The 16,423-nt window shown below is 37.1% G+C and overlaps 1 protein-coding gene across 9 annotated transcripts in view; it reads left to right on the top strand.

Annotated features, from left to right (window-relative positions):
• ADGRV1 (adhesion G protein-coupled receptor V1) overlaps positions 1 to 16,423 on the top strand; it is a 590,892-nt gene that overhangs the window by 239,133 nt on the left and 335,336 nt on the right. For all 9 annotated transcript variants that reach the window (XM_053907199.1, XM_053907200.1, XM_053907201.1 and 6 more), the window contains 4 exons: positions 437 to 554; positions 1,427 to 1,598; positions 10,944 to 11,186; positions 15,025 to 15,432. In XM_053907199.1, coding sequence (XP_053763174.1) covers positions 437 to 554; positions 1,427 to 1,598; positions 10,944 to 11,186; positions 15,025 to 15,432 — 941 coding nt within the window. The remainder of the gene's footprint in view (positions 1 to 436; positions 555 to 1,426; positions 1,599 to 10,943; positions 11,187 to 15,024; positions 15,433 to 16,423) is intronic.

Below are 16,423 nucleotides of genomic sequence, written 5' to 3'. Positions count from 1 at the left end.
TGCAGTTCATTATTCAGCAAATATTCATTAAACACTTACAATATGCTGGACACTGTTATGGATACTGAGAATACAGCAGTAAACAGAAACGTTGCTACTGTGGTAGAATATACTAACTTTCAACAGTAAACATATGTAAAATGTAAAGGGCTATCAAATATAAAATAGTCTCATCAGAGAGAAATGAGCATGTGTCAATGTGGAATATAGGAAATTATGTTTTCTTTCTTCTGGTCTTATGTTCTCAAGGTGTCACCTACCTTGGTATTATCATTTTGATTCTAGTCTACTTTTAGTAAAGATCTTTAAAAATTGTAACTGCCCCTACTCACTTAATATTTCTCACTTCTATACCGTCTGAGCTGGAAAGATTAGCAAAGCATTGGAGATCTTCTAGAGTCTTGAGTATATTATAACCCTCCTTTTTACTTATCAGGGAGTGATCTTCACAATGGCATCATCGGATTCAGTGAGGAGTCCCAGAGTGGACTGGAGCTGGGTGAAGGAGCTGATAAGAACAGACTGCATCTTACTGTCACACGACAACCAAACAGGTATGTTGATACATATATATGTAGCAGATATAACATCCTATGTGTCTGTATAGTATCTGATTTGAATTCATAAAATGGTAAAAACAGGATGAAATGCTAATAGAAGGTCATGTGGAATTTGGTATGTCAGTGTTCGGATGCTGTAGTTGCTAATCTGTGATTTAACACACTTGGTTAATGAGTGTGACTTAGGGCCACCTTGAATATTTTGTACTTCATAAAGTACCATACAGACAGAAGATTATGGAAAGTCATCACTTCAGCAAATTTACTATTCTCTGATCACTCCACGTACACAACTATTTTATTAGGGAAACATGGAGTATCAAAATTTTGCTTGCAACTTAATACTCCACAGTACACATCTTCTGAATGCTCATCACAGACATACATGTGTTATGTACCCATGTACATGGGTGTAAATTATCTTTTCCATTTTGGGCCTAAATTCTCTGGAAATGTTGGTCATCTCTTGCCCTTTGTTTTTATAATAACGGTCCTTTTTAGCAGTAGTGTGTTTCCCTTAGAAGAATTGTTGTGAAAAGACAAAGAACACTTACTTGAAGGCAGGAGTAAGTGAGCATACTAGGCAGAGAGATACTATTTGTTTCCACGTTCTTGATACATAGTAGTTTAAGAAGTACTTACTCAGGTTTGAATAGAGTGTGGTCAAAGAATGCCACGTAAACTCTGGCCTTGATTTTTTAAGGGTAATGATTAGGTGAATTGGTTACCTTCAGCTTTATCAGTGGTCAAGGAAGTGCTATGCTTTGGGTGAAGAGGTACACTTAAGCGCAATGATACATTCTGCATTAGACACAGGGATAACACTCTCTGCTATTGCATTTGCATAGGTTTTGCTTTGTTCCTAGGGCCTTTGAAGATGTCAGGATCTTTTGGCGAGTCACATTTAACAAAACAGCTGCCGTACTCCAGAAAGATGGTGTGAACCTGATGGATGAACTTCTATCTGTATCAGGGACCACAACCTGTACAGTGGGTCAAACAAAGTGCCTTGTCACCATTGAGCTCAAACTGGGGAAGGTAAGAAATGATGAGGAACTGTGTTTTCAACTTCTAATTATATTTCTGCAGAATTAATAATTTTAGAGTCACTTTATTGCAATTTACACATTGGTTATGTGGAGATTCTTTGTGCCTCGCCTAGCCATAATATCTAAATCTCTTTTCTAGGTAACAGACTTGAGACTTACAAATTATTACATAATGAATTTTTTTAAATATTTATGTTTTTATTTTGAGAGAGAAAGAGACAGCACAAGCAGGGGGAGGGGCAGAGAAAGAGAGAGAGAGAAAGAGAGAGAGAGAGAAGAGAGGAGAGAGAGAGAATCCCAAGCAGGTTCCATGCTGTCAGCACAAAGCCTGATATGGCTCAACCCCACAAACCATGAAACCACAACCCGAGCTGAAATCAAGAAACAGATGCTCAACCGAGCCACCCAGGTGCCCCTATATTATGAATTTTTTAATAAGCTCGTCAGTTGCGCACCTAAAACTAATACATTATATGTCAATTTTATCTCAGTAATACCAAAAAATCTCATCAGTTTTCTCCATTTCTGCTTCTTGTCATTTTCGAGGTTCTTCTGGGGCCACATGCTCATTGTGTGAATGATGCCTTGAATCATTTTCAGTCTAAATGTTTAATGTTTTGCTCTTATCATACCCATAATTTTGCCTAAATCATGTTATATCCATAGATTTCATCCATAGAATGAAAGTTCTCTCATTCTTTATTCATATATGGAGAGAGTTCACTTTTGATCTACCATTCTTGGTGAATGTTTGGATAAATTTCTATGCATTTGTATTGTACATGGCACTCAGGAGACAGGCAGGCCCTATCTTTCCATAGGAATCTGCATTATTCACATGGTATTAGTCACTGATGACTTACCAGAGCTTAAGTCTTTTAGTAAATGTGTGTGACCTTTTTTTTTTTTTTTTTTTTAATGACTGTTTGGTGATAATTTAATGCCTAGGGAGCACTCAGTATTTTTTGTCCACTACTTAATTTATTACAGTAAAATATTTAACATAAAAACTAGCCATAATATTATGAATGTTCAAAAGTATCAAGGTTTTGGGGGCGCCTGGGTGGCTCAGTCGGTTAAGTGTCCAACTTCGACTCAGGTCATGATCTCACGGTTTGTGAGTTTGAGCCCTGTGTTGGGCTCTGTGCTAACAGCTCAGAGCGTGGAGCCTGCTTCAGATTCTTTGTGTCCTCCTCTCTCTGTCCCTCCCATGCTCATGCTCTGTCTGTCTCTGTCTCTCAGTAATAAATAAACGTTAAAAAAATTTTTTTTAAAGTATCATGGTTTCTTTCTCCATGCCACACACTTCAAACAGCAGAAAAAGTATGCACAAATGCAATTATTCCAAAACGTGTAACTATGCTTAAATCCATTCTAAATAGCAATGTTGTAGATTTCATTTTTTTTTTCATTTTTTTCTCTTATTTTTTCACTTTCTGAGGATCCCTGTACCAGTGATATTGATCTTCCCTAAGGTTACACTAGTATTTATTTTCATACCTTCCTGGAATTGTAATAATTTTACTGGCTCCAAAAGAGAAATAATACCTATTTTAGGAGGTTATGTATTCTTGGTTATCACTACTTTGTTCTTTGTTGGTATTATGGGTCCTGGTTCTTGTCTAAAGTTGTTTCACGTAAGAATTGCTGGTCATCTGGTTGGGATCTATTTTATGACTTCACTTGTTAGATCATTAGATTTTTTTTTTTAAGCTCATGCCTCAGAGGTTGATTTTTTTTTTAATACCATATTTTTCTTCCAGAATCCTTTATTCTTTGAACTTTGCAGTGCCAGCTTTACGTTAATCTTGCTTTATCATTCTTGTGACAGGAGCTGGTCTATTAGAGGTATTGGGAATATATACCTTGTTAGTGTCTTGTTGTATTTAGGAGGGCAATCTGGAGGCTTCATCTCATAAAAGATGAGATAACCAGCCTGTGTTCTTAGGGCATCTCTTTAGCTCTTCTCTTCTGTGACATTGGAACACACAGTTGTGTAATCTTTCACCTTGTGTGTGACTACCAGCATTCTTTACCTTCTGACTGGTTTTCATCTTTATTTATATGTGTTTCATAGGTCCGAACAATTTATTCCTGTTATTGGTACAATTCTTACTCCTTCTAGGAATGTTGTCTTATTCACATTTTTTATTAGCTCTTTGCTACTTACGTATGCAAAGAATGTTTGTCATTCTTTAATAAATGAACACATATTTAATAAAAGGCATAAATATCCAGGTACGTTAACAGTCTCCTTCAAATTAAAGTTAATAAAATATTCAGTACATACTTTATATTCACATTTATTTTCCATTATAATCATTTTTTACACACTATGGTAACTTTTCTCCTTTAAATATCATTATAGACTCAAATTCAACTACTTTTTTCAATTAAAAAATTTTATTGAAGTATAGTAGACACAAAGTATAGTTTCAGGTGTACGGTGTAGTGATTTGGCAAGTCTCTATTTTATATTTGTGCGCAATTCAAGTATCGCTATCTTTAGCTACCATATAATGCTATTACAGTATCACTGACTGTATTCCTTATGCTCTACCCTTCACCCATGTGACTTATTCCATAACTGGAAGCCTGTATCTCCCACTCCCCTTCACCTGTTGTGCCCGGTCCCCTATCCCCCTTCTCTCTGGTAGTCACTAGTTTGTTCTATGTATTTATGGGTGTGTTTCGGCTTTTATGTTTGTTTGTTCATTTGTTTCATTTTTTAAATTCCACGTACAAGTGATGAAATCACATATGGTATTGGTCTTTCTCTGACTTATTTCTCTTAACATAAATACCCTCTAGGTTTATCAACTAATTTTAATTACTTACTGAATGACTTTCTTTTCACTCCTCAAATAGCCATGGCATGGCCACTGAAAGTCCTATTAAGATCGTTTTCTGGTCTTTTCCTATTATTTTAAAGTTCTGTGGGCATCTGGGTAGCTCAGTCAAACTTCAACTCATGATTTTGGCTCAGGCCATCATCGCGCGGTTCGTGAGTTCAAGCCCACATCAGGCTCTGCACTGACAGCGCTGTACCTGCTTGGAATTCTTTGTGTCTCCCTCCCCCACTCATGCTCTCTCTCTCAAAATAAAAAAATAAACTTAAAAACAAAATAAAACTCCGGAAGTATTTTTGCTTTATGGCAATAACATATATCTCATAGCCATTCTGATTTTTCCTGATCTAAGACATCCAATCAACTACCATCCAAGGAGTTGATTTATTTCATCCAGAAGAGTTGTAGAGATCTAAATATACGTTCTAGATACACATGGGAGTTGGTGGTTGGCAAAGGTGCCGCTGCTGTGGGCCACCTTACTAGTGATAGAGCTAGAAAATATTTTAAAAATATTAAGTCCAACTGTTTTTATCTAATTTAACGTATCATTTTATCATACTTTATTTTTCTTGAGGAGTTTCATTAGCTGCTAATAGTTTCTGTTGTACCAAAATTTCAATATTCAAAACATTTGATGTTATTCTACTTGGAAACATGTAAGTCCTCTTCTAGGCCTTTTTCAAAAAGTTTCATGCCTTCAACCCCCAACAACCCCATATTTCCTAACTGTCCCTTAGGGACTAATCAAAATACTGCTAACTCCATGATGCCTCCCCTGATATCTCCAGTTAGAATTCTTAAGTCTCTTGGGGCACCTGGATGGCTCAGTCGGTTAAGTGTCCAGCTTCAGCTCGGGTCATGATCTTGCAGCCCGTGAGTTCGAGCCCCATGTCATGTTCTGTGCTGACAGCTCAGAGCCTGAAACCTGCTTCAGATTCTGTGTCCTCCTCTCTCTGTCCCTTTCCCGCTCATGTCTCTCTGTTTCTCAAAACCAAATAAATATTAAAAAAAAAAAAAAAGAATTCTTAAGTCTCTAAATTTACAGACTTGATACCTTTTTTTATGGAAGTTACTGGTTATATGTAGGGTTAAAACTTATGCATATTTTATCTTGACAGTTGGACTCTTACCTGATTGAAAATTAGAACATGATTTTATTCATCTTTACATTCCTCCCATCATCTTCCATAAATATGTGTTGCATAGAGGAGTTATTGACAAGTCTATTGTGCATTTTATTTCAAATAGGATTTTTGGTAAATTGCAATCTTGACTAGATCTCACTAGACTTAAAACTTGTATCTCATACACAGATGTCAATCTTGTAAGAAAAATCTTTTGAGATCAGAGTTCAATCCTATATTGCTATTTGGATAAATGTCTTTATGAGTCTTTTGCTGACTTCATTCTTGTAAAGTGATACTAGTCAGTTTTTAGAGATAAAAATGATTTTCATGGAGTAGAAATACCTTATTGGTGACAGCAGGCAGGTACAGTAGGTAAAGATCCTGAAAGATAGAGAAGTTATGCTTTCATCCTATTTGAAGGAGGTCTCTACCTGCAGGAGAGAGAGGGAAAAGAAAAAAGGCAAGCAGAGGTGGTCTTGGAGAAGCTGAAAGGAAGGGAGATAGGCTGGGTAGAGTTGTAGGTGGGAGAAGAGACTGCTTCCTCTGGGCTTGCTCAACTGGCAGGAGATACCAAGGGAAGTCCTAAATACTAAAGATACTATAATTATGGATTAAGGGAATGTGGTGGACAGTACATAGGATGCTAGCTATGTATATCCTTTTTCCTAATGAGGGCAATGCTACTAAACCCATATCTAAGTAGTTTCAGTTAGATAAGAGAAAGAATTTGGTCTCACCTCTTACTTCTCTAATATAATGCCCAAATCATAGAGTTAAATTTTCTTCTGCATCCTGAGAAGCAGCTAATTTTCAAAGCATTTTGCTCTCATTGTCTTCCCAGCTGTCAAAAGGCAAGGTACAAGTAAGAGTAATACACATTCCAGTTTCAGTAAGAGGAAGTTTAGAAGGGTGAAGAAGGAAGAAGGTTATATGCTTAGAAGAATAAAAAAATTATTTCCAGAATGTATGGTTAGCTTCTAATACACATTTTAACATCTCACATTTTGTGACTAGAAGGAAACTTCTTACCATTCCAGTTCAAGTTCTTCTTTTTATGTATGATAAACTGATACCTAGAGATGTAAATGAGACTGATTCAGTGACCATGTTCTTCTCTAGTAGGCTTTGAGAGATTATTTGGAGGTCCTAGCAGACCTAAGAACCAACCATCTCCTCGTTTTTAAATAAAGAACAGGCTTCAAGTGTACTGAACTTATTTAGGAAAGTAGTGGTAAGAGTTTACGCTCTGATGATAGAACACCTGGGTTCAAATCTTAGCTCTTCCCTCAATTAGCTCAGTGACATTAGGCAAGTTGCTTAGCCTTCCTGAGCCTCCCGTGTTTGCTGAGGTTAATAATAGCATTGTTAATGGAAAAAAGACAGTCTCTTTAACAAACGGTGCTGGGAGAACTGGACAGCAACATGCAGAAGAATGAAACTAGACCACTTTCTTACACCATTCACAAAAATAAACTCAACTGGATAAAGGACCTGAATGTGAGACAGGAAACCATCAAAACCCTAGAGGAGAAAGCAGGAAAAGACCTCTCTGACCTCAGCCACAGCAATTTCTTACTTGACACATCCCCAAAGGCAAGGGAATTAAAAGCAAAAATGAACTATTGGGACCTCTTGAAGATAAAAAGCTTCTGCACAGCAAAGGAAACAATCAGCAAAACTAAAAGACAACCAACGGAATGGGAAAAGATATTTGCAAATGACATATCAGACAAAGGGCTAGTATCCAAAATCTATAAAGAGCTCACCAAACTCCACACCAAAAACAAATAATCCAGTGAAGACATGGGCAGAAAACATGAATAGACATTTCTCTAAAGAAGACATCCAGATGGCCAACAGGCACATGAAAAGATGCTCAACATTGCTCCTTATCAGGGAAATACAAATCAAAACCACACTCAGATATCACCTCACGCCAGCCAGAGTGGCCAAAATGAACAAATCAGGAGACTATAGATGCTGGCGAGAATGTGGACAAACGGGAACCCTCTTGCACTGTTGGTGGGAATGCAAACTGGTGCAGCCACTCTGGAAAACAGTGTGGAGGTTCCTCAAAAAATTAAAAATAGACCTACCCTATGACCCAGCAGTGGCACTGCTAGGAATTTACCCAAGGGATACAGGAGTACTGATGCATAGGGGCACTTGTACCCCAATGTTTATAGCAGCACTCTCAACAATAGCCAAATTATGGAAAGAGCCTAAATGTCCATCAACTGATGAATGGATAAAGAAATTGTGGTTTGTATACACAATGGAGTACTATGTGGCAATGAGAAAGAATGAAATATGGCCCTTTGTAGCAGCGTGGATGGAACTGGAGAGTGTGATGCTAAGTGAAATAAGCCATACAGAGAAAGACAGATACCATATGTTTTCACTCTTATGTGGATCCTGAGAAACTTAACAGAAACCCATGGGGGAGGGGAAGGAAAAAAAAGAGGTTAGAGTGGGAGAGAGCCAAAGCATAAGAGACTCTTAAAACCTGAGAACAAACTGAGGGTTGATGGGGGGTGGGAGGGTGGGGAGGATAGGTGATGGGTATTGAAGAGGGCATTTTTTGGGATGAGCACTGGGTGTTGTATGGAAACCAGTTTGACAATAAATTTCATATATTAAAAAATAAATACACATTAAAAAAATAAAAAAAATAATAGCATTGTTAGATTAAATGAGATCGTGAATGAGAGAGGTTCCTTGCACAGTTCTTGGAATGAGTTGGCTCTTCATTAAGAGAAGGTTGTATTATTGTTATTCAGAGTGGGTGGGAATAGAGCCTGAGGCAATTCAGTGACTTGAGAAGTAGTTGCATCAGCACTAGTGGTTAGAGAGTTATTAAAACAATGCAAACCTAACACTGTGGAATGACATCCATGGAGTGATTTCACCGACTGATGGTGGTTTCTACTAAATTCATTTGAGTCCCCCGACCCCCAGCATAAAGTTTTTCTACTCCATCATATCTCTAGTTATCACTTCTACAGTTATTCAGTACTACTTTCATTTTGAAGTTACGAAGAATTTAAGTAACTTTCCTTAGTAAGTTACTTGCCCAAGATTAGAACATGTCGTTTGAATTCCAGACCATTTCCCCTTCCCCTGCTGCTGTACTTAATGGTTCTATGTTAGCAAAATGTGTAAAGGTGATAGTTAAATCACTTAGGAGGCATACTCTTAACCCACAAAATCTGTTTAAAGTAAACAGATCTAAACATTTGTTGGAAATATTTTTTAAAAATATTTAAGTAAGATATTATTTTATTACTAGTTTGTCTGCTTCTGAGCAGATCTGGGCCCATGGAAAATAATTTTATAGTAGTTAAGCAAAACCTTACCCTGGAATGCTTCTGACCTGATGAAGAAAGGAACTTTTGGCCATTACACATGTAATGGGTTCTTGTGAAGTCTCCACGTCATGTTTAAGTCTAGAGAAGTTCAGATATGATCTGCAATTTTTGGATTCTGTATATAATTCAGGCAGATTGTTTGAGTAGAGTATTTTATAAGACTGGAAGATTCATTTTGTCTCTGGTCTAATTATGTGCTGGCACCCATCTGTACACTGTTCATTTTAGATGGTTCTTAGATTATAACATACTCTTTTGACTCTGAGTGGTTATAAGTAATGTTGTAATCATCATCATAAAGCAAAGAAATACTTTGCTAGAAAATAAAGACAAGAGTCTGTGTTGGAATGTGATATGCTGACATCCTGGACTAAATGAAATGTTTGTGAACTCAAGTTTACTTGACCATTAGGGAATAATAATTCCTGACGATAGTTACCCGTACTTTTCTAGTTTTTTAGTTTATTGTGTTTGCCAAATTTAGTTTCTCGAAGGTGGGAAAAGTACTGTTCTCTCTATATTTCAATACTACTGACAGTTGATCAGGGAAAGTAAAAGAATGATATATGCCATGGGGAAGCTAAATATATTTCTTCAGATAATAAAATGAGATTAAGTTCATTTACTGGGTGACTAAGATTCAACTTTCCCTTCGATGGTACTAAAGTTCATCTTACTGCTTCATGACATAATGATTCTCATTAAAATGATCACAAAACAAAGGATGAAAAAAGCCCCTGGTAGGTAAAAACAATGCATTATGTCAAATTAGACAATGACACATTTAGCTGTGAAATGTATTGGCTTAGCTTCTTAGAGTTATGCCATGTACTGCTAAGATTTTTAGATTACAGTGAAAGAGTGAATAAGTAAAAACAGGTGAGTGACAGTACGTTACAAAATGGATTCAGGCTCTAGAGAATAAATTTTTTGAGATTGTTAAGAAGAACTGAGATGAAACATGACAAACTATAACTCAACAGACTAAATTTAGACTTACTTGATACTGAATTTGGGAAAATTCTTAAAAATACATAAGATTACAGAATTGACTGTTATCAATATTTGGTCATATTTCTGTATAACCTTTTAAAAATGAAACCTTACAAAAGTTGAAGCTCTCTATTTCCTTTATTCCCAGCTTGATTCTACAGCTCCATGCCCTACCTATCCCCAACCCAACCCCTCTACCTGAGCCAACTACTGTCACAGTGAAATTTGGGGATTTTTAAAAAATTTCATAGTAAGGTTTTTGTCATTTATTATTTTATTTTAATTTTTTTTGAGTATTGCTGACACACATTAATTAATGCTGACACATTAATTTCAGGTATACAACATAGTGACTCAACGTCTGTATACATTATGCTGTGCTCACAAGCTTAGCTACCATACGTCACCATTCAACACCACCACAGTACCACTGACTGTATTCCCTGTGCTGTGCCTTTTATTCCCATGACTTATTCCTTCCATAACTAGGAGCCTATTTTACTTTCAAATCCTTACGTAAATGTGTATCCATTAACACTATGTAGTAAGCTTTATCTAATTTTATACTTTATGCTTATTGTATCATGCTATACATATCATTATGTAACTTGATTTTTTTTACTTATTAGCATATTTCCAGATCCATCTATGTTGAAAAGTATTGAAATGGTTCATTCCTTTTAACTACTAAATAGCATTTCATTGTAGGAATGTTTATCTTTTTGCTTATTGAAGTACACATAGGTTGTCTCCTGATACTGATGTCCTAGTAAGAAGCTCACCCAGGAGAGTAAAGGTGTTTCTTAAAGAAAAACCAAAACCATAAACCCTCTTGTAATCTAACATAAGAATTTGATCCTGTAATTCTACAGACTGTATCTCCAGATGTGTTTGTTTTTATAATTATGCACATAAATACTATTTCTGAACATCATCATTATGTAAAAATAGAAACATATTAGTAATCATCCTTTTTTCTTTTTCTAATTGTCAGATACCTCGAGTTGAAATGCATTTTTTTGTGGAATTGTATGAAGTAAGTGCTGGGGCAGCAATAAACAGTAGTGCCAGATTTGCACAAATTAAATTCTTACGGAGTGAGAAACCTCAAAGCCTCGTGTATTTTTCTGTGGGTTCTCGACTGCCAGTGGCTCATAAGAAGGCCACTTTAATCAGTTTGCAGGTGGCCAGAGATGCTGGGACAGGACTAATGATGTCTGTTAACTTCAGTACCCAGGTGAGCATGGAATATGTATCAACCCACATTATGGTTTCCTTCTTTATTTGTAACATATGTCATAAAAAGGATAATCGATATAGTATTTTCTCATGATACCATTTTAATTCACACTGTATTTATTACATTAAGCTTTGTCCTTGGAATAGTTCGGCTTCACTTAGGTCATGTTCTAAAGTGATAGTCTTTTATACTTCTTTTTTTGAAAAAGGTGATAATACAATGCAAAGTGTCTTACATAAAACGGTTCTATAAAATCTCTAGAGAGTTAGAATTTTTTCAGAATGTAACTGAGAAAGACCAGAAACAAAAAGTAAGAGTCTTTGTTATGTTCTGTATCTGAACTGGTTGAAAATTTACTTCTCCAAAACTTCATGCTCTATTTGACCTTTAGGTTTCTTTAAATCCATAAGTTCATGAGGTCTCGCTGCCACTTTTTACAGCCCTCCTACTGGGGAGAAGGGAGGGAGTAGGTGCGTTCCCAGAGACTCAGAAAAGCCGTGTGGTTAACACTCAGTGACCAGACCCTGGGATTGGTCCAGACAGCATCATACACCTTTCCGGCATTATTCTTTAAATTTTGTCTTAGTAGCAAAACACTAATACATGAAAACAAAAGAGTGTATCTGCTCTGCCTGAAGCACAGTTGTGGGGGTTAGAGTGTGCCCACCGTAGCCCTCCTTTTTTTTTTTTTCCTTCACTCATCGAACTCGACAAAATCCACAATTTGAAAACCATCATTCTGCTCACAGCTGCCATTTCCCCTGTTTCAAGATTCCAAACCTGGTGACCCTTTAGGCCTCCCAGTTTCAAAAGTGGTTGCTGTTGTTGCTGTTTTTACAAAGTGCCCCAGACCGTGTACTTGGTTGGATCACTCTTGGGTGGCTCAAACATGTAGAACATTCTGTGCTTAAAGTACAATTTATGTGTAGCCAGTTTCTGTAGCCATCATGTGAGTCAGGGATGAGAGATGAAACTCAGAACTGTGGGTGGTGAGCTGTCTGAAGTTTGCCAGGCAGAAAAGCTTGTCTTTATGACAGAGTCCATAGCTTGGCAAACAAGAAGATGAAACTCTATCATACGAAACTCTGGAAATAAACTCCATTCTGTGGGGCATCTTTGTGGCTCAGTCGGTTAAGCATCTGACTCTTGGTTTCAGCGCAGGTCATGATCTCACGGTTTGTGAGTTCGAGCCCCTCGTCGAGCTCTGCATTGACAGACAGCATGCAGCTTGCTTGGGATTTTCTCTCTCTCTCCGCCCCTCCCCCGCTTGAGTTTCCGCACTCTCTCTCTGTGTGTCTCTCTCTCTCAAAGAAATAAATAATAAAAAATCAACATTTTAAGAAAAGAAAGAAACTTCATTCTAAATAGGCTCGAAGTGGTATGGACACAAAGTGAGGTATTTTGATTCATGGTGGGAAGATTTTAGTATTTTTTTTCTTTTGAGCATTTAAGTAAGATAGAAAGAAGAATGGGGGAAAATACGTGTTTCATTCTCTTCTTCTCCAGTGAGATAGATACCATCATATGCTCGCCACTTTGTAGATTAGAAGAAGAGAGACTGGAGAACAAGAACAGATGATAAAGAGATGTGAGGCACATTTTAAACTAGTTCAATGTGCTCAAATGACAGTGTAAGGTTGAAGTTTCCAAAATAAGAATCTGAATGCCAGCTTATCTATCACATTCATTTATATTCTTTCTCGATTCACCATAAATGATTCCTTGAAAAACACATGCTGTCACTGGCATGTAACTCGTAGCATATTTATGACCACTATGAAAATCAACATGAAGGATCCCTGTTGTGTTGAAAATGTTCTGTATGTTGACTATATTCACGTCAATATCCTAGATATATTATTGTTATGGAAGATGTTACTAAAGAGTGACCTGGAATAAAGGGTGCGGGGGATCACTCTTTATTACATCTCATAACTGCATGTGAATCTGCAGTTATCTCAAAATTAAAAATGTAATTTAAAAACAGAAAGGAAAGTCTCACCTTTCTGGTACTTTATTTTCCTATTCCTTCATTGCCACTGCATTTTGTCTCTCTGAATGCTGACATAAGTAGAAGACAGAAACCTAAAATTCTATTTTCTAGTAGCTGGCAAGGATGAGAAAATAATTATGGACTAAGTTACTATACTGTTACAAAGATACCAATTTTCATTTTACTTTAGATAGATTATAATAATATAGTCAAATAGTAGCTGTAGCATGCATACTTTTGGTGGGTCAGCATTCTCTGTACATAAATACTATCGTCTTAACATAAGCTCCTTTATATCTATGTATTTGTGACATAAAGTTAAGGGATATAAAGATATGAGAGAGTGAAAACATCACCAATTCCAGTTATTTTTAGATAGGCCTATAGCTGTGTTTTGCATGAAGTAATGCAGAAATGTCCCATCTCTTTTCTTTGCCTCCATGTTCACCCCCTGCTCTAGCCTGTGCACAAGAGCCAGAACACTCAGGAAAATATGAGATAAAATGTGTCATTATACTGCTGGAATCTCCAGTGTCTTCCTGCCATTCTCTGTATAATGGATGTACATGGTCTGACCCTGCCCACCTCTCTCACTCTCTCATGTCAGCTTCTTCTCATTTCATCCTTCTGATCACACTGGCTTCCTGGTTCTTCATCTGACATTTTAAGATGGTTCCCATCTCAGGACTTTTGCAATATTTCCCGTCAGATCCCTTATGGCTTGTTTGCTTATGTCACTGAGGTCTCTGCTTACATATCACATAAGGATCTTCTATGACCAGCCTTCTTTAAAATAGTAGCCTTACCATCACCCTGTATCCCCTTGTGTAGTCTTATTTCTCTTCAAAAAATTCATCTTCATGTAAAATTATGTTGTTGATTCTCTAACTTTTGTACTACCTATATCTTCTGCTAGAACAGGTTCCATGAATGCAGGTGTTCTGTGTTCACATCTGCATCCACAGTTTTCTAGCACACACGAGGGTTTAATATTTGTTTGCTCAGTCGTGAATGAATGTACATTACCTTTTCTTTCCTAAGTTCTCAGGCTTCACTTAAAAATAAAAAATCTTTTAATAACCATAATTTGGAGAAAATCAGAAGTACATATGGCCAGGACCTAATATTCTTCAGGGCATTTTCATATCTTAAGTGTAACCAACAAGAGACCAATTTTTTCTGCCTCCTCCTTCTTCCCCTCTTCCTTCTTTGTACTCCTCCAAACTCCATCCTCCTAAATTTTTTAGGTGAGAAGGAAGATATAAATATTCTCTCATTTCCTACATACTTCTATTATGCAGCATGAATTATTTAAAGCACAGTTTTCAGGGGCAGTTGGGTGGCTGAGTCGGTTAAGTGTCCGACTCCGGCTCAGATCGTGATCTCGCCGTTCCTGAGTTCAACTCCTGCATCGGGCTCTGTGCTGACAGCTCAGAGCCTGGAGCCTGGTTTGAATTCTGTGATTCCCTCTTTCTCTGCCCCTCCACCGCTCATACTCTGTCTCTCAAAAAATAAATAAATGTTAAAAAAAATAAAGCACAGTTTTCAGTGTGTTTACAACTGCAGAAATTCCATGAGGTAATAGTGGCGTCTCTTTTCTAGTTCTCTTCCTTGAGCTATTCTAAGGCATCTGTCTTTCCTAACTTCATCACTGTGTATTTATCTCTCTAATTTATCTTAGGAGATTAGAGCAAATGTAAGAACCCATGTTTTAGTATTAATGTTGTTATGGCCCATCAGTTTGTTTAAGAGAAACAGGATTTGTTTAAGAAGGTAGAGTTTGTTCAGGACAAAATCAGAGGTGTTAACAGTTTCACTTCAGTGGTGTTGTTTAATTTCTAGGAGTTGAGGAGTGCTGAAAAAATTGGCCGTACTCTCATCTCTCCAGCTCTTTCAGGGAAGGATTTTGTGAGAACTGAAGGCACTTTGGTCTTTGAACCTGGCCAGAGCAACACCATACTGGATGTCATCCTAACACCAGACACAGGGTCTTTAAATCCTTTTCCTAAACGCTTCCAGATTGTGCTCTTTGACCCAAAAGGTGGGGCCAGAATTGATAAAGTATATGGGACCGCTAACATCACTCTCGTTTCTGATGCGGATTCACAGTCCTTTTGGGGACTTGCGGATCAGTTACAGCAGCCCCTGGATGGTGACATTCTTAACAGAGTACTCCACAGCATCAGCATGAAAGTGGCAATGGAGAACACAGATGAACAGCTCAGCGCCGTGATTCATTTAACAGACAAGGTAAGATGCCCTTGCAAGTGTTATTAGCAGCTGGATTAGTAAAATTTCATTTAAAAAATTAAAAAAACAAAACAGTAAATAATGTTAGTTATCAAGAAATTATGATAGGGTTGAATTTATGAACATAAGAATAGAATTCATCATATCAGACACTGTAATTTTGCTGATGTCTGTCTGGAAAGCTCAGTCTTAAGCCCGGAGAATAATCAGTAATCTGTAGTGGCAAGGACAGCCCATTGTCTGAAAGGGGGCACCAGATGTCAGAAGCTAACCTCCAGAGGCTGGACGAATATCTTGTGAGATTTCATCTCAGTTTTCTGAGCCCGTAGAAAGGACTTGGACTAGATTACATAGTTTTTCCATGGAACAGGAGCTGTTGTTCTCTGCTTGTTTTCTGCTCCTCCTGGGCACTGAACAGGGCACCTTCTCTCAGAGAAGAAGAAATAAGGAATGACCAAATGATTGCAGGCATTCAAATTGATGTGGACTTAGATCAACCAGGTCTTATTTTTAACCCATTTATTTATTTAGAGTAATGCCAGTAAAGAAATTAAAAGGAAATGCAAGATCCTAAAAATGTAAATGAAAGACGAGATCTGCAAAGAATTATTATTAAAGGAAAAGACTCTATAGGGATTTATTTGGGACTTTCTTAATCAAGATATTTCTTAGTAATATATTTATGTACAAGCATGAAAATTTTTGAATGCATGCATATGAATTTATAAATGGTGTATTTTTACATAGTGACCCTTTAAGTACTTAAAATACTAACAGCGGAGTTTTAGATTATCATTCCTATTTTACTTCTCATGTGGTCTCTTAAAATACGATGCCTGAAGGGTAGAAAAGAAAATTATAAAGTACATAGGCAAGAAGAGGGAGTCTTGCCAAATAGCTTTTAAAACATAGAGAAGTGACTGCTATTTCATGCAGAGAAAGTTCTAGAGATAAGAATTCACTATGGGATGGGGTGCCTGGGTGTCTCAGT

This window comes from Panthera pardus, unplaced genomic scaffold (genome assembly GCF_024362965.1).
Source record: "Panthera pardus isolate Hobbes unplaced genomic scaffold, ASM2436296v1 HiC_scaffold_2, whole genome shotgun sequence".
Classification (NCBI taxonomy): domain Eukaryota; kingdom Metazoa; phylum Chordata; class Mammalia; order Carnivora; family Felidae; genus Panthera; species Panthera pardus.
Note: the sequence above shows the minus strand (reverse complement) of the source record. Positions and strands in the feature narration are given on the sequence as shown.